This window comes from Eschscholzia californica, unplaced genomic scaffold (assembly GCF_041429995.1).
Source record: "Eschscholzia californica isolate CP2 unplaced genomic scaffold, dmEscCali1.0.p SCAF_2, whole genome shotgun sequence".
In the NCBI taxonomy this organism is placed as follows: Eukaryota; Viridiplantae; Streptophyta; class Magnoliopsida; order Ranunculales; family Papaveraceae; genus Eschscholzia; species Eschscholzia californica.
Window position 1 is genome coordinate 37,510,199 of NW_028238309.1, and position 22,946 is coordinate 37,533,144.

General features: G+C 44.0%; 2 protein-coding genes across 2 annotated transcripts; both read right to left on the reverse strand.

The window, feature by feature from the left end:
- Positions 1-16,540: 16,540 nt before the first annotated feature.
- LOC147557692 (uncharacterized) lies at positions 16,541-17,068 on the reverse strand. The gene has a single exon (XM_086658920.1). It carries the CDS (start codon positions 17,066-17,068, stop codon positions 16,541-16,543), a length of 528 nt encoding a protein of 175 aa, XP_086515046.1.
- A 100-nt stretch (positions 17,069-17,168) lies between these two features.
- LOC147557693 (uncharacterized) lies at positions 17,169-17,999 on the reverse strand. Its single transcript, XM_086658921.1, has 2 exons — positions 17,455-17,999; positions 17,169-17,223 (listed from the first exon to the last, which is right to left on the reverse strand). The coding sequence occupies exons 1-2, from the start codon at positions 17,997-17,999 to the stop codon at positions 17,169-17,171; spliced, it is 600 nt and encodes a 199-aa protein (XP_086515047.1).
- Between the last annotated feature and the right edge of the window lie 4,947 nt (positions 18,000-22,946).

The window sequence follows — 22,946 nt, forward strand, 5'->3', positions numbered from 1 at the left end:
GCCTTTATAACCTCCTTTTACGGCGCGGCGTTTAACGGAACCAAAGTCAGACATTCCTTACATAAGATGAGCTGAGCACTCATGTTTTGAGGAATCTCTTCAATCTTGTCTTTGTGAGAAGTTTGACGATTTCATCATTCTTTGGATGAACTTCTCACGTTGAGGGTTATTCTAGTGTATAATCCCTATTATGCACTCACGTAGTCGAATCGAATACACTATTTCTATAGCCCATGAAACTGCGCTATCCCATCGACTCCCGTACTAGTCTTCGTGAGTCATTGTTGTCCATGCAATGACCTGGACTAGGGAATTGATAATGAATCACTCCAAGTTCACTTAGTAGGGTTTCATTCATCAGATCACGTATCTGACAAGCCTACTCGGAGCGTTTTCTTTATCGTGTGGACTGTCTCTTAAAATACCAAACCAAATTTTAAGGACAAAATAAAATTTCTTTTATTTTATTTATCGAATGTAAGTAATTAGGCACATAAACTCTATTATGAATCCAAATTACATTTGTTGCCATTCCCCAATGCGCTTTATACCAATGTCCCTCATGTGTGAATCATGTTTGGGCTGAGGTAACGGTTTGGTTAACGGATCTGCAACGTTATCATCCGTATGAACCTTGCAAATTACCACATCTTTTCTCTCTATGATTTCTCTAATCAAGTGGTACTTCCTTTGGATATGTTTGGATTTTTGGTGCGCTCTTGGTTCCTTGGCTTGGGCTATAGCTCCGTTGTTGTCACAATAGAGAGTCACGCCCTCTTCCATGCCAGGTACGACACCAAGTTCTATCATGAACTTCTTGATCCAGACTCCTTCCTTTGCAGCTTCCGAGGCCGCTAGGTATTCTGCTTCAGTGGTAGAGTCTGCAACTGTGCTCTGCTTGGAACTTTTCCAACATACCGCTCCTCCATTCAGATAGTAGACGAACCCAGATTGTGATTTGAAGTCGTCTCTATCCGTTTGAAAGCTTGCATCCACATGGCCTACAACTTTTAGTGTATCTTCCCCGCCATATACCAGGAAATGATCCTTAGTCCTTTTCAGGTACTTTAGGATATTCTTGGCGGCGTGCCAGTGCGCTTGGCCTGGATTTGATTGGTAACGGCTACACATGCTCAAAGCATATGAGACGTCTGGGCGAGTGCAGATCATGGCGTACATGATTGATCCTATTGCCGAAGCATAGGGTACTTTCATCATGTGTGCTAGCTCATCAGGACTCTTAGGACACTGATCTTTGCTAAGCACCATACCATGTGACATGGGAAGGAATCCTCTTTTGGAGTTTGTCATCTCGAACCGTTGAAGAATCTTATCTATATAAGTTTCTTGACGAAGTCCGATCATCCTCCTTGATCTATCTCTATAGATCTTGATTCCCAATATGTATTCTGCTTCCCCTAAGTCCTTCATAGAGAAGCATTTCCGAAGGCAGTCTTTAACTGATTCCAACATCGGAATATTGTTTCCTATGATTAATATGTCATCGACATAAAGGACTAAGAAAACTAGGTCGCTCCCACTAACCTTCTTGTAAACACAAGATTCTTCTGCATTCTTGAGAAATCCAAATTCTTTGATTTTCTCGTCGAATCGAAGATTCCAACTCCGGCTTGCTTGCTTGAGTCCATAAATGGATTTCTTAAGCTTGCAAACTTTTCCAGCATTTTTGGAATCTACAAAACCTTCGGGTTGTGTTATGTACACATCCTCTTCCAAGTGTCCGTTCAGGAAGGCGGTTTTGACATCCATTTGCCAAATCTCATAATCATAATGAGCTGCAATTGCTAGAATGATCCGAATGGATTTAAGCATTGCGACAGGTGAAAAGGTTTCATCATAGTCTATGCCATGAATCTGTTTGTATCCTTTTGCCACGAGTCTAGCTTTGAAAACGCTAACGTTTCCATCCTTGTCAGTTTTTACTTTGAAAACCCATTTGCATCCGATTGGTTTTGCTCCATCGGGCAAATCGATCAAGTTCCATACTTGAATTTCTGACATGGAATCCATTTCCGATCTCATGGCTTTTAGCCATTTTTCGGAGTCGGGGCTTGTCATAGCTTGGTTGTAGGTACTCGGCTCATTATCTTCTAACAGTAGGATATCTGTTTTCTGAGATAATTCCTGGAGCCTTTGAGATCTACGAGGGGCCTGAGCAACTTTTGGAGTGTTCTCAACTAGTTGAGATGTCTCCTGCGAATTTGATTCGACTTGAGCGGGAGGTACTCTCTCGACCTCATTTTCCTCTTCCATACTTTGTGTATAGATAGGAGCCGCTAAACCTCTTGATATTTCTATATCTGTGTTTATTTGTTGCTCATATCGAATTTCATCGATATCTACATTTCTCCCACTTGTCTGTTTGGAAAGGAATTCCTTTTCAAGGAAGACACCATTTCGAGCAACAAACACTTTGTTCTCAGATTCGTGGTAGAAGTAGTAACCCCTTGTCTCTTTTGGATAGCCCACAAAGAGACATTTGTCTGATTTAGGTGCGAGTTTGTCTCCTTGTAAGCGTTTTACATAAACTTCGCATCCCCAGACTTTGAGAAGAGACAGCTTTGGAATCTTTCCAAACCATAACTCATATGGCGTCTTTTCTACAGCTTTTGACGGAGCTCGGTTAAGTGTGAAAGCAGCCGTTTCTAGAGCATACCCCCAGAACGTGTTTGGAAGATTTGCTAAGCTCATCATAGATCGAACCATGTCTAACAAGGTGCGATTTCTCCTTTCAGAAACACCATTCATCTGGGGTGTTCCTGGCGGAGTGAGTTGAGATACTATACCAGAACTCCTAAGATGATCGTCAAATTCTTGACTCAAATATTCACCACCTCGATCGGATCGAATGGCTTTTATTTTCTTGCCAAGTTGATTCTCTGCTTCGTTCTGAAATTGTTTGAACATGTCAAACGATTCGGACTTATGCCTCATCAAGTATATGTAACCATAACGAGTGAAGTCATCCGTGAACGTGATGAAGTAGCCATAGTTACCTCTCGCCGGAGTACTCATTGGTCCGCATACATCCGTATGTATGAGTTCCAAGGGTTCTTTGGCTCGGTCTCCTTTTCCTTTAAAAGAAGACCTCGTCATTTTACCCATTAAACATGATTCGCATGTGTCATATGATTCTAAATTATACGAACCTAGAAGTCCATGTTCATGGAGCTTCTTCATGCGTGTCATGTTAATGTGACCCAAACGACAATGCCAAAGGTAACTTGGATTTGAATCATCTGACCGTAGCCTATTGGTTTCTATGTTGAAGACTTCGTTCTCAATATTCGTAATATAGAGACCGTTGTATAGCTTAGCACTGGTATAAAACATTTCACCTTTGTATAAAGAACAACGCTGGTTTTTTATTAATAGGTGATATCCCTCTTTGTCTAATTCTGAGACTGAGATAATGTTTCTAGAAATAGAGGGTACATAATAGCAATTATGAAGTTCTAAAACTAGACCAGTTTCCAAAGGTAGACTGAAAGTTCCTACAGCTTTCGCATCAACCGTTGCTCTATTTGCTACTCGTGGGACAAGCTCCCTTCCAGATAAATACTTGATTCCCTTAAGGCCCTGCACATCATAAATGATATGAGCACCACATCCGGTATCGAATACCCAGGATTGAGAATCAAATGTATTTGCTAAGTTAACTTCGATAACATAGATGCCTTGGTCGGAATCGTGAGTTCCTTCCTTTTTCCTTTTGTTCTTCTGAATCAGTTGAAGTTCTTTCTTTGATTCAGACATTCCAATGCCTCTCCGGATTGCCTTAGAAGTTCCGTACTTCCTCAACCGTGATTTGTTTCGGGACATGTCCCTTAATCGACGGATGATTGTGTGCGCATCCATTTTCCTGAATCTCTTTTGAAGATTAGGCTCCATGGTTGCCAACATAAGGCAAGTTACTGAAATTGATTTCATCCGGATACTTTTGGCCTGCTTTTGTTCCTCAATCTTTGAGTTCGCAGTTATTCTTGGAATAGGGGTATCCAGTACGCTTTCTTTGTTTGTAGATTTGAGAACACTTCTCAATCTCTTTTCCCAATCAAGGAAGTTATCCATGTTCAATTTGTCCTCATCAAGGATTGAACATAGGTTGAAAAGATTGATTTTTGCCATAGTAAAACTACATGAAACAGAAAAAGGATTTTGCTAAGTATTACATTCGATAATTTTTGCAAAAAGTCCTAAGTTTTTGCCACATTATTCAAGATAAAACGTGTCCCTAGATGAATAATGCGATTCCGAGATCCCATCTCTCAAGGATTAAGCGGACTAGGGCCCTGCCCTTAATTCCCATTGATTTAGGTGAGTGAATACTTTCACTGATCATACCATATGATTCTCGGTTGATGGATTACATGTTTAGTGTAAAATCCATCCTTTTGCCTCGAGTATCCAAGACTCTCTTGCTGATCTCGTTGAGTAGAACCATTTAAACATGTAGGCCTCTTCTATAGGCCTACCCGCAATGTCCCAGGGTAGAGGAGGTACTCTGCGAAGGCCGACCCACCTTCCTCGAACAAGGGCGCAAGGAGTGTCTTAATTTGGATAGGCACTGTACTCAAAATTACTTTTAGGGACTTTTACGCTAGTCTGCCGTTCGTTTTAGTGAACTAATTAGCCTAACTAACATCCACGACATAAAGCGTAAATAAGTAAGTAAATGCGCGCGAGAAAGTAAATCAAGCACATATGGATCCTAGTATGGCCCCTAACCTAGAAGATCTAATCTCCTTTGGTTTGCTTCTTGTTTCGCCTTTTTAGTTCGTCTAGATCTCCGTCTTTGAACCTCCATTGATTTCTCCCACTCGCCTTTGAATTTCTTCCTTGAGTTTCATCAATGGACTCATAAACCCTAAACTCTAATTACAAGACTCAAACGATTCGCAGATCGTGTAAACTTGAAATTAAAATTATTACAAAACATGCACCCATCCGTGCTCAAAACAAGAATAAGAAATAAATTCTATGGCCATACTAGTTTCCGCATTCACATCACATGCAATCATATAATATATTTCAAGGCTATCAATTATATATGCATGTATATCCGGGAGATACTTTTGTCGACATCCGTATGTCATGTACGCACCTTAAGTCTACATCAAAAGATTAGACTAATGGTGTGTCTTGGTTTGATTTTAAAATTTGATTTTAAAGAGAAATTCCGTTTGGGCCTTGAATGGCCCGGGTTAATTTCGGAAATATTTGGATTGGAATTTTGGGAGAAAATTTGGACAAAACTCCCACTCGAATAGTGGTCCCTTTTCGTGGTCCGAAAAGCCTTGAAAAGACCCGGAACAAGTCCTAGACAAGTCCCGGCCCAAGCCCACAAAAGGGCTTGGACAAGGTCCGGATATGGCACGGCCCATAGGACCGGCATGTCCGAGCCGAGGCCAATAGGCCTGATCTCGTCCTGGCCGGAGCCAGGACGCTAGTCCAAGCACCAGACGCGTCCTAGACGCATCTGGTGCTGGACCGGACCAGCACTAGGTGTCTCGGACTTAGTCCGAGACACCCAGGACCCCAGACGCGTCTGGTAGTAGCTATTGGACGCGTCTGGAAGACGCGTCCTAGTTAAGCTACTGGTCGCGTCTGGAAGACGCGACCTGGAGCAGCTGGACGCGTCCTCAGACGCATCCAACAGTAATCTGGGACGCGTCCTCCAGGCTACTGGTCCGGCCAGGAAGCTTCCTGGCCGGACCTATTGAGTTTCTAAAAAACTCAATAGTTTCCTTTTTTTTTTTGTGTTGCAATTTTAAATTGCTTTTTCCAAAATTTGAAACACTTCTAAAATATTTCAAATTCTTTTTAGAACTATTCTAAATTTCCAAATTTTGTTTTTCACAAGTTTCCAAAAAACTTAAAACAACTCTTTTAATCAAACCAATTTGGATCAAAATTTTAGGTTTTGAAATTCTTTTCAAGAACAAATTTTGAAATCTTTTGACAAATACTTGAATCTTATTCAAAATTAATCAAAAATTTTGTGTTTTAAACACTTTTAAACACAATAATCTATCTAGAAAAGCATGGAATTGGTCCAAAACTTAGATAAGATAGGCTAATTGCAAGAGGCTCTGACGCCACTGTTGGGTTTTACACCCTTCTACTAGTGTTTATAGCGGAATTAAGACATCTAATGTCTACACTAGTATTCCCAGGATCACATGCATAAACCTATGATAATCATTAATTAAAACTAGAAAGATAAATACCTTGTTCGCTAGTTTTCCCTCGAACCTTTCCAATTGCTTATGAGAAGATCAAGAGCTTCAAGTGTAGCTCCTCTACTTGGGACACGAGCAAACAATTTGATCTCCCACCTTGTTGTATAGCTAGCACACCAATGGTGGTTGGATAGAAGAACACCTTCTTCTTTAACTGAATCGCTTTTCCCTCAAACTAGTTGAATTGATTGAAGAAGACCAAGAGCTTCAAGTGTAGCTCCTCTACTTGGGACACGAGCAATCAATTTGATCTCCCACCTTTTTGTATAGCTAGCACACCAATGGTGGTTGGAAAAGAAGAACACCTTCTTCTTTGACTAGATTGATAGTAATGGGAATTAGCTCACTTTCTCCTCTCTACTTGATGTGGTAGAGTAAGAAAGCTTAGAGAGAAATTCCACACCTTATTCTCTGCCCTAAGAGTGTTTATATAGAACCCTAATAAGAATCCACCTCCTTTTAGATTTCCTAAAACACCCTTTAGAATAAGATTTAGGGAAATAGTCGAAAATAGCAACTATTGATATTTTCTCAATTCCCTAAGGAGGAGGTGCCCAAACACCACGAAAATTGGCAGATATAATGATTATTATATCAGAAACTAACCCTCCAAAATTCAGCCCAATCCGAGTCCTAGAAGTACCCGAACCGGTCTAGGCCCAAAAACTCTGTTTTTGGCCTTTTTGTACTATCTTTGCCTAATTCCTTTTTAGGCCTATGAGATATGTTTATGGGACACTCCCATGATTATATCTCACTCCCACTAGTCATATCCTAGATCAATTTGTCACTCTTATGTGTAACCCGTTGTAGGATCCGATCGAAGTTAGCCGCGAATTACTTCGTAATTCGACGATCGTAGTTGGTCTCTAGCTACAACTCTACGATCCCTAAATCAATCGGACTTGATGATCTTCCACATCAATTGTCCTATCCGACAAATTGTTCGCATTGTCACCTTGGTCGAAGGACATCTCCTTCAACTCCTTCACTATTTAGCCTAACCATCCACGTCATAAAACGTAAATAAGTAAGTAAATGTAAGCGAGAAAGTAAATCAAACACATATGGATAGACACTTCACTCAAAATTACTTTTAGGGACTTTTACGTTTTATCTAGCATGTGTTATAGTGAACTATTTAGCCTAACCATCCACCGTCATAAAATGTAAATAAGTACGTAAATGCGAGCGAGAAAGTAAATCAAGCACATATGGATCCTAGTATGGCCTCTGAGCTAGAAGATCTAATCTCCTTCGGTAGTTCTTGTTTCGCCTTTTGGTGCGCTTGGATCGCCATCTTTGAACCTCCATTGATTTCTCCCACTTGAATCAGGATTCCTTCCTTGAGCTTCTTCAATGGACTCCTGGACCCTAAACTCTAATTACAAGACTCAAATGATTCGCAGATCCTATAAATTTGAAATTAAAATTATTACAAATTGCACCCATCCGTTCTTAAAACAAGAATATAATAAAACAAATTTTATGGTCATACTAGTTTCCGCATTCACATCACATGCATTCATATAATATTTAAGGCTAACAATTATATATGCATGATGATCCAGGAGATACTTTTGTCGACATCTTTATGTCACATACGGACCTTAAGTCTTTATTCGTAGAATCAGACTAATGGTGCGTCTTGGTCTTGGTCTTGACTTTTATGATTTCCAAAACCAATTTTTAAGAAAAATTCCGCTTGGGCTCCCGAATGGCCCAGGTCAATTTCGGAAATATTTGGTTGGAATCGCGAAAAAATCACAAAAACTCCCACTCGAATTAAGGTCCTTGAACTAGCTCGAAAAGTACCGAGACAAGTCTTGACTAAAGCCTAAGACTTAGTCCCGGCCTAAGCCTAGCAAGGCCCTAGACATCGGTCGGACATGGCACGGCTTTAAGGCCGACATGTCCTAGCCCGAGTCTATCTCGGCCAGGTCGCGTCCTGGTCATAGGCCAGGATGCTGGTCTTTGCTCCAGACGCGTCCTAGACGCGTCTTGTAAAAGATCGGACATTTCTAGACGTCTCGGTTATACCCGAGACGTCCAAAGACATTCAGACGCGTCTTGTCGAGTCTGAGTAGTTATGTCCAGGTCTCTAAGACCGAGACCTACTCGGATGCCCTTGGACGCGTCTAACGCACCAAGGAAGCTTCCAGACGTGTCTCGTTCTGGGCAAACCCGAGACGCTCTCGGTTGCTTCAAACAGAGACGGTCTCGATTATACCCGAGACGCGTCTGGTGCAGTTGTCGCGTCCGATCAGGAGCTTGCATGTGCATCCGGCCGGATTATGGGAGTTTCTAAAAAACTCCCAACCGACTTGCCTCTCCTTTCTCTTTCTTTTTTTGCAACCCTAAGTTGCTATTTCCCTTTTTCAGAACTCTTTCTAAAAACCAAATTTTGTTTTCAAAATTTCTAAACAATGAAAAGCAACTCTTAATCAAACCAAAATAGATCAAAATAGATGTTTTGAAACCTTTTCAATAAACAATTTTCAAAATCAACTTGAATAATCATTAAATCACATTCAAAATTACCAAATTGACAAGTCCAAAACACTTTTAGACATAACTATATATATCTTAACTAGCATAGATTGGTCTGAAACTTAGCCAAAATTAGCTATGTGCAAGAGACTCTGACGCCACTGTTGGCTTATGGTGTCTTCTAGTGTTCTAAGAGGAATCTCAGACATCTAATGTCTAACACTAGTATTCTCAGGATCTCATGTATAAGTAATAATGATGAACAAAGTAAACTAGTTGCATAAATACCTTTGTCGCTAGTTTTCCCTCAAACCTTTCCAATTGCTTTGAGAAGACCAAGAGCTCCAATTGTAGCTCCTCTACTTGGGACACCGAACCATCACCTTTATCTCCCACCTTGTTGCTAGATAGAACACCAATGGTGGTTAGATGAAGAACACCTTCTTCTTTGACTAGATAGATAGTTGAGAATTTTCTCTCTTTCTTTATCTACTTCATGTTATAGAGGTTGAAAGCTTCTTGAGAATTTTTCATACCTTATTTAAGTCCTGAGAGACATTATATATAAGTCTAGGTTAGAATAAAACCCTATCAAGTTTCCATAAAGTCCTTTTGAATAAGATTAAGGAAACCCTTGAAAATAGAAACTAGTTTCTATTTCCCTAAAAGTGGCCGCTCCATGCATGCCTCTTTTGGGCAGATCTGGCCGGCCTTATTAGGACCTTCAAACATCAAAAATTTTTTTCTCTCTTCTCTCTCTAATTTTTATTTTATTTTATTTGGCTCTCTCCTATCTCTTTCTCTCTAAATACTCCGGCGAAGGGAAAGCCTTCGCCAGAGTAGGTCGAACTGACCTTAAACAACTATTTTCGAGACCTTGAACAGATCTGTTCAAGGTCAGTACGACGTACTCCGGCGAAGGGTTTCCCTTCGCCGGAGTGTTTAGAGAGAGAGAGAGGAGAGAGCCAAATAATTTTTTTTTTTATGTTTGAAGGTCGCCGGTCAAAAATTGGTCGGTCGGCGAACCTTGCCGGAGAAGACGATGAGGTGGCGAGAAGATGATGAGGTGGCGAGAAGATGAGGTGGCAGAGAGAGGTGGTGAGATGTAGGAGAGAAAATGATGACTCGTTAACGGTGTTCTAACAGTAACTGAAAAAAGGGGTCATCTGAGAATTTTTTATAAAGCTAGAGGCTAGGCAAGAAGCTGGTCACAAAGTTAGGGTCTATTTGGGAAATAACCCTTAAATTTAGGTGTTTTCCCATTTGGCCCCATTGAATGACAAGATTATTGTGTCTGAGTTGGGTATTGTCACACCTAGCCTCCTTGAATAACAAGGTTATTTTGTCTTATTTGAGAAAATCGACATATAAAAACTTTAGGACAAATAAACTAGTCAGAAAATCAAATATGCTTCATTAATAGATCGTTTTGTATCTTTTTCATAAATTCACGACAAAACGGATCATAGGGAATTCAGATTGAAAACATCTCATTTTTTTTCCTTTGCTTGATACTTCACCATTTTGCTTTGCTTGATTCTTCAACTTTCTTAACCCACTCAGAAGCCCAATCAAATTTACTGCTATAAGGACAAAAAAGAACTTCCTTTGGTAATTTTTAGTTGTCCGAGATGTGTAAATCACCTGTGTAATGTGTTTCGGGATAGAGAGTGTCATACCATGGGCATTCCTTAGCCTAATGACCAAAAATACCATAAGATTTCGCGACCGGATTAGAATTACTTGAGGAACGACATCTAATTCGGACCTCAGCCTTTATGTCGTCAAGCCATTGGACACCATGGCATTAGCAAACAACATGCTAGATGTTGATCCAAATAATGGTCAAATTTGACCAAGTCAATAAGCCAACAAAATGATCAAGAGAGAAATGGGCTTACTCGAATTCAAGTCATTAGGAAGACGAATCCAAAAGAGTACTGCCACCTAAACCCAGAATTGGGAGGTCGGTATGAGTCTCCTAGGCGTCTTAAACATTGTATTGACTCGAAACCTAACGAGGTCATCCCTGGTAAGATATTTACTCTGGATCTTAGAAGAGTAAGAGAGGTCTGCGGATGTCAGGTCGACTCCTTGAAATCTCATTTTGCCGAACGACCCTGGAATACAGAAGCGCGCCTTGATTTCCCTACCTAAGCCCTGACCAGAACTTAGGTCTAGGGTGGAGATATAAACTAAACAAACACGGTTCGCCGAGCTTCAAATAAAGCCCGAACGAAGCTAAGTGTCTTGGAGGCTAAAACATGCCAAAACCAACTTTCTATATACACTTTGCAAATCGTCCGAGGATGGTGTCTTCCTTGAAATAAGAGTTATTTCGAAGAAGACAAATGGGAGAAATATAAAATATCGAAAAGATTCGATATGAGCAACTGTAGACGGTAAAATGTCTACGGGTCGGAAAGTCTGACAATCAACGGCTCGATGGTCAAAAGTCTTGTCAGGTCGGGTCGGATGCTTCGGGGACCAGCTACGTGTCGAAATAACCTGCACACAGAAAGAGAGAAGAGATGGTGAAGCCTAACGGACACCGGGATGGTGCCGGCCTAAGGGGGCTCCGACGGTCAAGTCAGACACTCGATCAAATATAAATAAAGTGAAAGTGGGCGATAGGGAGGTAACCGTCGTCAGAGTGCTTAGATGTCTCGGCTCGTGGAGTTGTCGGAACAGATCCCCACGGTAATGATATACTTACTGTGATTAAGAGGGTGATGGTGATGAAGTATTGTTGTTAACTCGCTGGTCGTAAAGGAGACTTGCGATAAGGTGCTGGTCGTAAAGGGATTAACAATAAGGTGCTGGTCGTAAGTGGATCGGACGGTGAGGATCATTGGATGGATGATGACGATACGTCTAACGTCTTATCGCTAGGTGAGTGATGCGGTAAGGAGGTGGCCGTATTAGGATGGTGATACGGCCAGCTAGTTACTGTGAGATAGTGTTACCATCAGCTCGTTATCGCTGGATAGGAGATATATCAGACCAGAGAGCTCTTATGCAATAAGGTGGTGGTCGTATGGTGTTGATACGGTTAGCTAGTTGTCATTTGATTTGTGACTATCAGACTCTTATCTTCCAACTTCTAAGATGATGAGTCGGAGACTTTGAGAAGATCAGAAGATCTTTGAAATGTTTATCAGAAAGCAAGTGAGTGGAGAGAATGGATTAGGCTACTCGAGTACTGTTGTCGAATATTGGATGCCTTTGTCTGAGTTTTGCTTCTCGTATTTATAGTGGTGGAGAGGGATTGCCTTGATGACAACCAGCTAGTAACCGACGTATTTATTCCGTGTCATTACTCCTGAGAGATACGTTAAGGGCTAGAGGATCTGACCATCAGATAGATATTCGAATTTCTCGAGGGACGGCCAAGATGTTACCGCGTGTGCGGTAAGCTACTGGCCGGTAACGCCCGTCTTTAAGTGGCAGACACGGAATACTTACCACTTGTGCGGTTATGGATTGTGCAATAATCCTCTGGCCGTAAGATTGCCTAGTACCGGCGGGTGGTTATCGCGTGACATGTGTCAGATACGCTTAGTGTCAAGCGGGTATGGATTCGGTGACCGAAGTAGCGACTTGGGCCAGTATCGGGCCTTCTTATTTAGCCTCGCGGGTTTTACCCTTGCCAAGCGGTTCTTCTTAAATTCTACGGGCACCTCCTGGGGCAGATATTTCCCCATATAATTTGCCCCCCACTCTCTAAGTTCGGATGCGGAGTTAGAGAGTAGTGAGGTATGACCGTTTCAGCGGAAGAGTGCGCGTCTCGATCATATTTTACTAGTGGGAGTGCCACTTTGTATCGTACCGATGGCTGTTTCGAGGTTGAGTGTCGTGCTCGTATTATTGAGGTTCCGATAAGTTTCAGATACTTGGTCTGACAGAATCGCGAGAGGATTCGTCCGGATGGAAAAGTGGTTGCGAAGAGGGGTGCCATGTGAAAAAATCAGACATTTCAGGCGTCGGTAGTATGTTTTTGGGCGCCAGGCTCCATGGGAGTGCGCTGGGCGCCCGGAGCGCGCCCAGGGCGCTCCTGCGCACAGGCGCATAGGAGCGCGCCACGTGGCGCGCGCTAGGCGTTTGGGATACGCCCAGCGCGCTCATGCGCGCTTGGCCAGGGGTGCGCCACGTGGGCGCGTGCTGGCCGTCTGGACGGCCAGCTCCTTCTTGCACGTTGGCCGTCCGGACGGCCAGCTCCTTCCTGCGCGCTGGGCGTTCGGACGGCCAGCTCTTTCTTGCGCGTTTGCCGTTCGGACGACCAACTCTTTCTTGCGCGCGGGTCGTTTGGACGGTCAGTGGCCTGTTGCACCTTGTTTGGATGATCAGATCTCTCTGCTTCGTTTTGTCCGGGTGTCGCCCACTCGGTTCCCGCGTATGCCTCAGATATGTCTTGGGTCCTTGGGACGCCTATGTTCTTCGCGTATCAGTGTTCAAATATACTTGCGCGAAAGACTACCTCGCGGGAAGGAGTTGGGGGTACCCCTTGGGTTGGACCCTATAAAAAGAGGTGAAAGCCCATTGTTTCACTTGCCATTTGGAGCTTGGAGAGAGATTCTGGGGATTCTTCACCTTGATAAGGTATTTTTCTCTTTCCTACTTGATTTTGTTGAGTTCTTTGATTGAAATTTAGTGTTCTTAAATTGTTCTTGATTCGTTCTTGAATGTTATAGCGTTTGATCTTCTAAGTTACTTTCCTTATTTGTTGGCATGTGTTTTTGAGATTCATACCTTGAGTTAGTTATCGCTAGGTTAGATACCTTGACCGAGTTGTTGCTATGCTCGATACTTTGAGTAAGTTACTGCTAGGCTTGATACCTTGAGTGAGTTACTGCTAGGTTTGATACCTTGAGTGGGTTACTGCTAGGTTTGATACCTTGATTGAACTATCACTAAGCTTGATTAACTGACTGCACACACCAAGCTAACTATTGCACACCAAGCCAACTATTGCTCACTTCCTTAGCCTCACTTAGTCGTTTGTAGGGTCTGAAACCTTGTCTATTTTCCATACAGACTTTGCCTTATGAGATGAGTCACCGTCAGCATGGTAGTTCCTCTGGTCCGACTCATGCGCCAGAACCTTCTAAATTTAGACGGATGTTGGCGCAAAAACGTGCATCCTTGAAGCGCTTATCTGAAAACCCGACCTCCACTATTACGGAGGAGGGACTTCAGAATGTAAGATTCATGTATAACATTCCCGACACTATAGAGCTCAGGCTTCCTCAACCAAACGAGCTAATTGACGAAGATCATGGCGGCTGGACCGCACTGTACACGACTCCTTTCTCCATGGGGTTTAGATTCCCCATCCCCTGCTTGGTTCACGGGGTCTTAGATCATTACTAAATAGCTCCTTCGCAGCTCATGCCTGGCGCGTGGAGGCTTTTGTTGTGTTTGGAAGTGTTGGCCTACCTACAAAGCGTAGATCTCTCAACGAGCGATGTCCTCCGCTTCTACCACTTGGCGAGTCACTCTAGGGACAAGGATCGGTATGGCATCAAGCTGCGAAAACCTGGTGTTCTTCTGATCACTAGTTTGCCGGATACCGACCGAAAGTGGAAAACCAATTATTTTCTTGCACGTGGTGACCTGGTGTTCGGTGACCGGGGGGTAGGTCAGATTCCTTCCCGTTGGCAAGACTCCCGTAAGTATGTTACCGTTTATTTTGAGTATGCCATATATGTTGTTACCGTTCAACAATCAGAACGTTGCGAAGCTTCGTGGCTGGAAAGAGAGGATTTCCCAGCTGCTCGAAAGTCGTGACCCAGAGAGAAGTAGCGCTTTCCTTCTGTCTCATTCTCTTGTTTCGAGTACTCCTCTGTGGGATTTCATCCCTGGTAGAACTTTGATTAGTCAAGTTCCTCCTCCTGCTGCGGCTGTCGAGATACGGAGTGCGCTTCATCATCACCAAGAGGTATTTGGTGCGCCGATCTTATTCTCACCTCCTGCAGCGAGTACAGAGTCTTTTGTGTCGTCAGAATTGGTGGGTTCCGGCTACATCCTTGGTGCTTACGCGAGGAGGGTGGCCAGAGGAAGAGGTCCAAGGCAGGCACCGGTTCGAGTTTTCTTCTGCATTCTTCTTCGTCTGCTCCTATTACCGAGGAGGCCCCAGCTTCGGAGCCGGTTTACTCGGCGATACCCCTATCTGGGTCTTCTGGTGGGGTTCCCATGTGGAGGCATCATCCTTCTGCTTCTCCCTTTGATAGTTCCACTTTTTGTCTACTAGAGGGGACCAGCTGCTCTCTTCTGAGGATCATCAAAAGTTCCTTGCTTACGGTCCCTGCGGGGGTGCGGACTATGGTGTTTCGCACCAATACTAGGTATTTGCCTCTTACTCAAGTTGCAGCTATTTCTTGTTATATTTACATGCTCATCTTCGTTTTGGGTCTTGGTAGGCTCTCATGGCATCGATTTCCTCCCGCCGTCAGTTGAGCGAGAGTGTGGACCGAGTTGCGGAGTTGACAGGATCATTCTCCCAATTGCAGACTCGTTACGACAGCCAGGCGTTTTCCTTTCAGGAGCAGGGTGACAAGATGTGTGCCTGAGAGAGAGAGCTGGAGGATCTTCGGGGGCGGTACACTGTGCTGGAGCGAGAAGCGGCGTACAACCAACAACTAGTTGATGAATTTCCCTGTGAGAGGGATCAGATCGCGACTGACGCGCCGTTACGGACCCGTGCAGACTTGTTCGTCGAGTACCGCGAGAATGGGCCCGACGGATGGGATATGGATGATAACATAGAGGCCTGGCGGGTTCATCACGAGGAGCTCTTGGCGGAACGGCGGGCGGGAGAGATGACGATAGATATGGACGAGGTGATGAGGGGCGATGATGCAACTGGAGGTGGTTCGCCTCATTAGTGCTTTCCTTTGTCTTGACTTGTTTAGAATATTATGTGTGTTGTTGATTTCTTTTCCTTGATGACGAACTATATGTAGTCGTCGTCGTGTGTCGTTAGCACTCAGCCCTTTTGTTCGGATGACACGCGTCGGATATATGTTGTTTGTAGAGTTGACTTCTTGTATTTTGACGGTTCAGGTGAACCCACTGGATTTCATTGTGATTTTTCTTTTAAAGACATGGTACTATGATTTTTAGTTGGGTGGTTTTGATATCGTCTAATGAAGGGAAGACGGCTAGCACCTTACTGTGTTCAGGCGACGGCTAGCAGCTTGTTGTCCCACCTTGGATGGATTACCAATCCTTTCTCACATAAATGATACGGCCAGCACCTTACTGTGTTCAGGCGTCGGCTAGCAACTTACCGTCCCAACTTGAATGGGTTATAAATTCTAACTTATATAAGGGATACGGCCAGCACCTTACTGTGTTCAAGCGTCGGCTAGCAACTTACTGTCCCAACTTGGATGGATTACGAATCCAAACTTATACAAGTGATACGGCCAGCACCTTACTGTGTTCAGGTGAGGCTAGCATCTTGTTGTCCCAACTTGAATGGGTAATTAGATGCCCTTGTAGTGAAATGACATCGATATTGTTCTTGTGTTTCTTCATAGTCTTCTAATAGTATCCTCATCCCCTCATCCCCCCCAGTCGAAGTGCGGAACTCTTCTGGTGGTTTGGACTTCGACTCTGACGTCCAGCCTTTTATCGTTTTTGCTACTTTGTTGTGTCCTGGAGACAGTTCCTGTCATCACACGTAGATAGTGAGGGGTGGTTTTTGGCGTAGCCAACAACCCTCCGACGCCCAAGTTAGTAGGTGATCTTTTGGAAAAAAAGGAAAAATAGGAGAAGTTTCAAAGTTAGAAGTAGTACATTCGTAAGTGAATGGCATTCCAGCTATTGCCTATGTTGAGGCCATCTTTTGATTGAAGTTTGTAACCTCCTTGTCCCACTACTTTGGTAATGAGGTATGGGCCTTCCCAAGTAGGGGCTAATTTGCCAGCTCCTGTTTCCTTAGTATTTTGAAATACTTTTCTCAGAACCCAGTCGCCAACCTTGAATGCACGAACCCTGACGTTCTTGTTGTAATGTTTGGCTGCTTTTTGTTGGTATGCGGCATTCCTGATTGCCGCTATGTCCCTTACCTCATCTACTGTATCCAGATTATGGTTAAGTAGTTCCCAATTGCTCTCTTCTGTGGTCCACTGGTATCGGGCAGAGGGGACTCCTGTTTCAGCCGGTATTACCGCCTCACAACCGTATGCAAGGGAAAATAGGGTTTCCCCAGTTGGGGTTTTTGAAGTGGTTATGTACGACCACAACACTCCTGGTAGTTCATCTGCCCATGCGCCTTTAGCCTTCTTGAGTCGTTTTTTCAGTGAGTTCATTATCGTTTTGTTTGACGATTCTGCTTACCCATTGGATTGAGGGTGTCTAGGAGTCGAAAAGCTTAGTTTGATTCCCCACTCCTTGCAGAAGTCTTGGAAATCAAAGCTGATAAACTGTGAAGCGTTGTCTGTGACAATCCTTGGGAACTCCAAACCTTCAAATGACATGTTTCCAAACAAAACTTTTTACCTCGCGGTCTCTGATTTGGTGGTAGGCTTCGGCTTCCACCCACTTGGTGAAGTAGTCTGTGACAGCAAGCACGTAGACTCTCTGGCCTGGGGCCGTTGGTAGATTGCCTACTACATCCATCCCCCATTTCATGAAAGGCCATGGGGATAGGATTGAGCTTAGCTTCTCTGGAGGGAGGTGGGAAGTTTGGGCGAACCTCTGGCAGATGTCGCAACGTCTAGCATAGTCAGTAGAGTCTACTCTCATAGTCGGCCAGTAGTAACCTGCAGTCAGTGCTCTATTGGCCAAGCTGCAACCGCCACAGTGGTTACCGCATTCCCCCTCGTGTAATTCCTTGAGGACATACTTGGATTCCTCTTGGGTGATGCATTTCAAGTAAGGCCCAGAGTATGATCTCTTAAGGAGCTGGCCGTACATGATGCAAAACCTTGCAGCTTTGACTTTGAGTCTTCTAGCTTCATTTCGATCCTGTGACAACTCATCGTTAGTTAAGTACCTGATTATTGGTGTCATCCAGGTCTCTTCTGCATCTGTAACCGCTACCTCTGAAGGCTTTGTTTTCCATACTGCCGGCCACTGAAGTAGCGTTAGGGGGATAGTTTGTGCATCCTTGGTTGGAATTGATGACCCTAAATTGGCCAAGGCATCAGCGTGCCCATTCTCGAGCCTGGGTACCTGTTCAAAACTAACCTCGGTGAACTGACCCTTCAGTTCTTTTACATGCGACACATAGGCTGCCATCTTCACGTCTTTGGCCTGGTAGGTTCCTTGTAGCTGGTTAACTACGAGTTGGGAGTCTGATTTGACTGCAAGTTTCTAGACTCCCATCTCCTTTGCCAGGTTCATTCCTGCGATTAAGGCCTCGTATTCTATTTCATTGTTGGTGGCTTTGAACCCACGTCTTATTGCTTGTTGGATTAGGTCACCTTCTGGGGAAGTGAGAACAACGCCAAGTCCGACTCCGTTCATGTTGCTGGAACCATCTGCTGATAAGGTCCATTTGAGTTGGCTATGTTCCTGGAGATGGAGCAATTCTTCTTGTGCCTGCACTAAGGTGTTAGGTGTAAAGTCAGCAATAAAATCAGCTAGTACCTGAGATTTGATCGTTGTCCTTGGCTGGTAGCTGATGTCATGTTCGCTTAATTCCACTGCCCATTTGGTCAATCTCCTAGACAGCTCTGGTTTGTGGAGAATATTCTTTATTGGGAAAGTTGTAACCACTACAATTGGGTGGCATTGAAAGTAAGGTCTTAGCTTCCTGGCTGCAGTAACAAGGGCAAGGGCAAGCTTTTCTAGCTGTTTGTATCGAGTTTCAGCATCTAGCAATGACTTGCTTGTGTAGTAAACAGGCAGCTGCTTACTGTCTTCTTCACAAACAAGTACTACACTTACCGCTGTCTCTGCAACAGCAAGGTACATGAACAACTTTTCTTCGTCTTTTGGTTTGGAGAGCAGTGGTGGGGATGTGAGGTATCTCTTCAGCTGTTGTAGAGCTTCTTCACATGCGGGTGACCACTCGAAATTTTTCCCTTTTCACAGAGTGGTGAAGAACAGGTAGCATCTCTCGAAAGACTTAGAAATGAATCGGCTAAGTGTCGCTACTCTCCCTGCAAGCTTCTGGACGTCCTTGATGCATTTCGGGGAAGGAATACCCATCACCGAATTGATCTAATCTGGGTTAGCTTCGATCCCCCTTTGAGTCACCATATAACCTAAATTTTTTCCAGAAGACACACCAAAAGAGCATTTAGCAGGGTTTAGTTTCATATTATACCTCCTGAGCACCTCGAATGCTTGCTTGAGGTGTTCCAAATGTTGTTCTGCTACTAAGGATTTGACCAACGTATCATCGATGTAGACCTCCATAGTGTCGCCTAGCATGTTGGCGAACATTTTGTTTACCAGCCTCTGGTAGGTGGCACCTGCATTTTTTAGTCCAAAAGGCATGACTTTGTAACAGAATATACCTATTTCCGTGACGAAGGCGGTTTTCTCTTGGTCGTTTGGATGCATAAGGATCTGATTGTAGCCCGAGAATGCATCCATGAAGCTCAAGAGTTCGTGACCGGCTGTGGCGTCTACTAGCATGTCAATGTGAGGTGGTGGGAAGGAATCCTTCGGGCATGCTTTGTTCAAGTCTGTAAAGTCAATACATACCCGCCACTTACCGTTCTTCTTTTTTTACAACCACCATATTAGCGAGCCAATCTGGATAATGCACTTCTCTTACTGATCCGATGTCAAGTAGCTTCTGGATCTCCTCGTTGATCACCTTGTTGCGTTCTGGTACGAATTTCCTTCTTTTCTGTCTGACCGGGGTATGGGAAGGGTCTACCTGTAATTCATGAACTATTATAGAGGGGTCTATCCCTGTCATATCTGCATGAGACCAAGCAAAACAATCAGAGTTATCGGTTAGGAATTCAATGAGTTTTTCTCTAAGAGTATGAGCTAGCTGTGCTCCAATTTGGACTTTGTGCTCTGGTATGTCAGGGTGAATTTGGACTTCATCTAGCTCCTCCATGCTTGGTTGGTTGAGGTTTGAATTAAGGGGCGTTCTATTCTGTAATTGCTACAAGGGCTTCTTAGGAGCCTTCATCGTGTTCTTGTAGCAGTTCCTGGAGGCTCCTTGGTCTCCTTTGATTTCCCGTACTCCCCAAGGTGTTGGGAACCTAAGTACTTGGTGGTATGTTGATGGTACTGCCCTCATCTCATGGATCCAAGGTCTTCCAAGGATCATGTTATAAGTAGATGGGCAGTCCAGTACCACAAAGGTGGTGCTAAGGTTGATTCCTCCTGCATATACCGGTAACGCGATTTCTCCCAAGGTATACTTTTGTTCTCCACTAAATCCTATAAGGACAGTAGAACGTCGGCAGATGCTTGATTCTTCTAGTCCCATTCCTAGCAAGGCATGAAGAAACAAGACATTAGTGGAGGATCCATTATCAATGAGTATGCGCTTAACTAACACATTTGCAATAGTGAGGGAGAGGACAAGAGCGTCATGATGAGGGTTGACGAGCCCTGAGACTTCGTTGTCAACGAAGCTGATGGTTTGGTTGGTGAAAGTTGGGGTTGACGCCTCTGTCGAGTGGGCAGTTGGATTTGCTGCGATTCGTGCACTTCTTTTGGCTGCTGAGTGGCTTACTCTACTCACTTCCGAGCCACCTGTGATCATGTTGCAAGTCAACGTCGGGATCGGCTCCTCTGGCTCTTTGGGTTGGGCGTCTCCTTGGGACATAGTTTTCTTGCCTTTATCTGTTAGTAAGTCGATGAGGTGACCCCTCTTTAGGAGCTCAGCAACTTCAAGCTTGAGGGCAATGCAATCTGCAGTAGTGTGCACATGGTCCGAGTGGAATTCACACCACTTGCTAGTATCCCTCTTGTCGTTTGGCGTCTTTGTCTTCCATGGCCACCTTACCGTGTTACGCATCCCCTTCATTACTGCAATCACCTCACTTGGTTCAATGTTGAGGTTGTATTCTGGAATCTTGGTACGGATGGGTCCTTGCGGTTTCTCGTTCTGACGATTAGGTGGAGGGTTGAATGGCCTCTTGTTCTCCCTTGGAATTGGTCGTCTGGTTGGGTACGATCATTGCTCCTGGCTTCTGACCGTCTTTCGTATCTTCTTGAGTGACGGTCTCTTGACCTATCTTCCTGTGAGTAGTATCTGTTCCTGTGGGCTTCGTCTTCTTCCCACCTAATTTCAACTCAGGCTCTGGAAAGAACATCCTCCATTGTTGTGCAATTGAACTTGGTGAGTTCTTTGTACAACTCCCCATCTGGCAGTAAACCTTTCCTGAATGCATCAACTGCTGTCTCCTGGTTGTAGTAAGGAATTGACACCTTCTCCCGATTAAATCTTCCCACATACTCTCTGAGTGGTTCACCTCTTCGTTGCTGGATTCGGTAGAGGTCACCAGAGAGTTTATCCATCTTCTTACTGCTCGCAAATTGCTCGACAAGGTGTCTATGAGCTGGGCAAATGAAGCAATTGAGTTATGAGGGAGGTTGGTGTACCATTGCAGAGCTGGGCCAATCAGACTAGACCCAAAACTCTTGCACATACACGCTTCCCGCAAATCCCTTGAAATCGCAGCAGTAAACATCCTCTGTTTGTAAGAGGCTATGTGATCGTCCGGATCAGAGGTGCCGTCATACATCTTCATGTTGGGAAAAGTGAACTTTCTGGGCATCTCCACTAGAGCAATTGCATCGACGAACGGAGAATCGGCATAACTTTGAGGAAGACTCTTCTTGAAGGGGGTCGGGACTCCTGGAGTTCTAGTGATCAGGGCCTCCATTTCAGCTAGCCTCTTTGCTAAATCTTGCTCTAAAGGGGTACCTGTATGTGAAAACAATAAGGGATTAGAAGCCATGGTGGGCTGAGTAGGCATAGGGAAGATGGTAGGCATAGCAATAGTAGAAGATGAGTAAAGAGGAGCAGCCATGGTCTGCTGTTGAGTGAGAGCTGGTTGAAAGGTCTGTGTTGGAGCTATGAATGGCGCACTTGCGGATCCTATCCCCACTTGGCTGGTGGTGAAGCCTGCAGTAGTGTTGTGAGGGGGTGTTGGTGTAGGGATTTAAACCCTTATACTAGTGTTTATAGCGGAAATAAGACATCTAATGTCTACACTAGTATCCCCAGGATCACATGCAAAACTAGTAATTAAACTAATGGAGATAGTAGATTACCTTAATCGCTTTTCCCTCGAACTAGTTGAATTGATTGAAGAAGACCAAGAGCTTCAAGTGTAGCTCCTCTACTTGGGACACGAGCAATCAATTTAATCTCCCACCTTGTTGTATAGCTAGCACACCAATGGTGGTTGGAAAGAAGAACACCTTCTTCTTTGACTAGATAGATAGTTAATGGGAATTAGCTCACTTTCTCCTCTCTACTTGATGTGGTAGAGTAAGAAAGCTTAGAGAGAAAATCCACACCTTATTCTCTGCCCTAAGAGTGTTTATATAGAACCCTAATAAGAATCCACCTCCTTTTAGGTTTCCCAAAACACCCTTTAGAATAAGATTTAGGGAAATAGTCGAAAATAGCAACTATTGATATTTTCTCAATTCCCTAAGGAGGAGGTGTCCAAACACCACGAAAATTGGCAGATATAATGTTTATTATATCAGCAACTAACCCTCCAAAATTCAGCCCAATCCGAGTCCTAGAAGTACCCGAACCGGTCTAGGCCCAAAAACCCTGTTTTTGGCCTTTTTGTACTATCTTTGCCTAATTCCTTTTTAGGCCTATGAGATATGTTTATGGGACACTCCCATGATTATATCTCACTCCCACTAGTCATATCCTAGATCAATTTGTCACTCTTATGTGTAACCCGTTGTAGGATCCGATCGAAGTTAGCCGCGAATTACTTCGTAATTCGACGATCGTAGTTGGTCTCTAGCTACAACTCTACGATCCCTAAATCAATCGGACTTGATGATCTTCCACATCAATTATCCTATCCGACAAATTATTCGCATTGTCACCTTGGTCGAAGGACATCTCCTTCAACTCCTTCAGTTGGGCGATTAGATGGTCCTCCTACTTCAGAACTGCTGGGAGGTGGTCTATTGTCCCCCAAACTTTGTCTTCGTGGAACCACCAACTCGGTAATTCTTTCTTGCAGTAACATGTTCTCGGCTCGGACAGTAGTGTTCTCCTCCTCCAAAGCT

Excerpts from the sequence above, each read along its gene's own strand:
- LOC147557693 (XM_086658921.1), bottom strand. The coding sequence starts at position 17,999 with ATGGCAGCCTATGTGTCGCATGTAAAAGAACTGAAGGGTCAGTTCACC. Across the intron at positions 17,224-17,454 it reads CGTTGCGACATCTGCCAGAG|GTTTGGAGTTCCCAAGGATT; the intron begins GTTCGCCCAAAC and ends TGTCATTTGAAG.
- LOC147557692 (XM_086658920.1), bottom strand. The coding sequence starts at position 17,068 with ATGAACTCACTGAAAAAACGACTCAAGAAGGCTAAAGGCGCATGGGCA.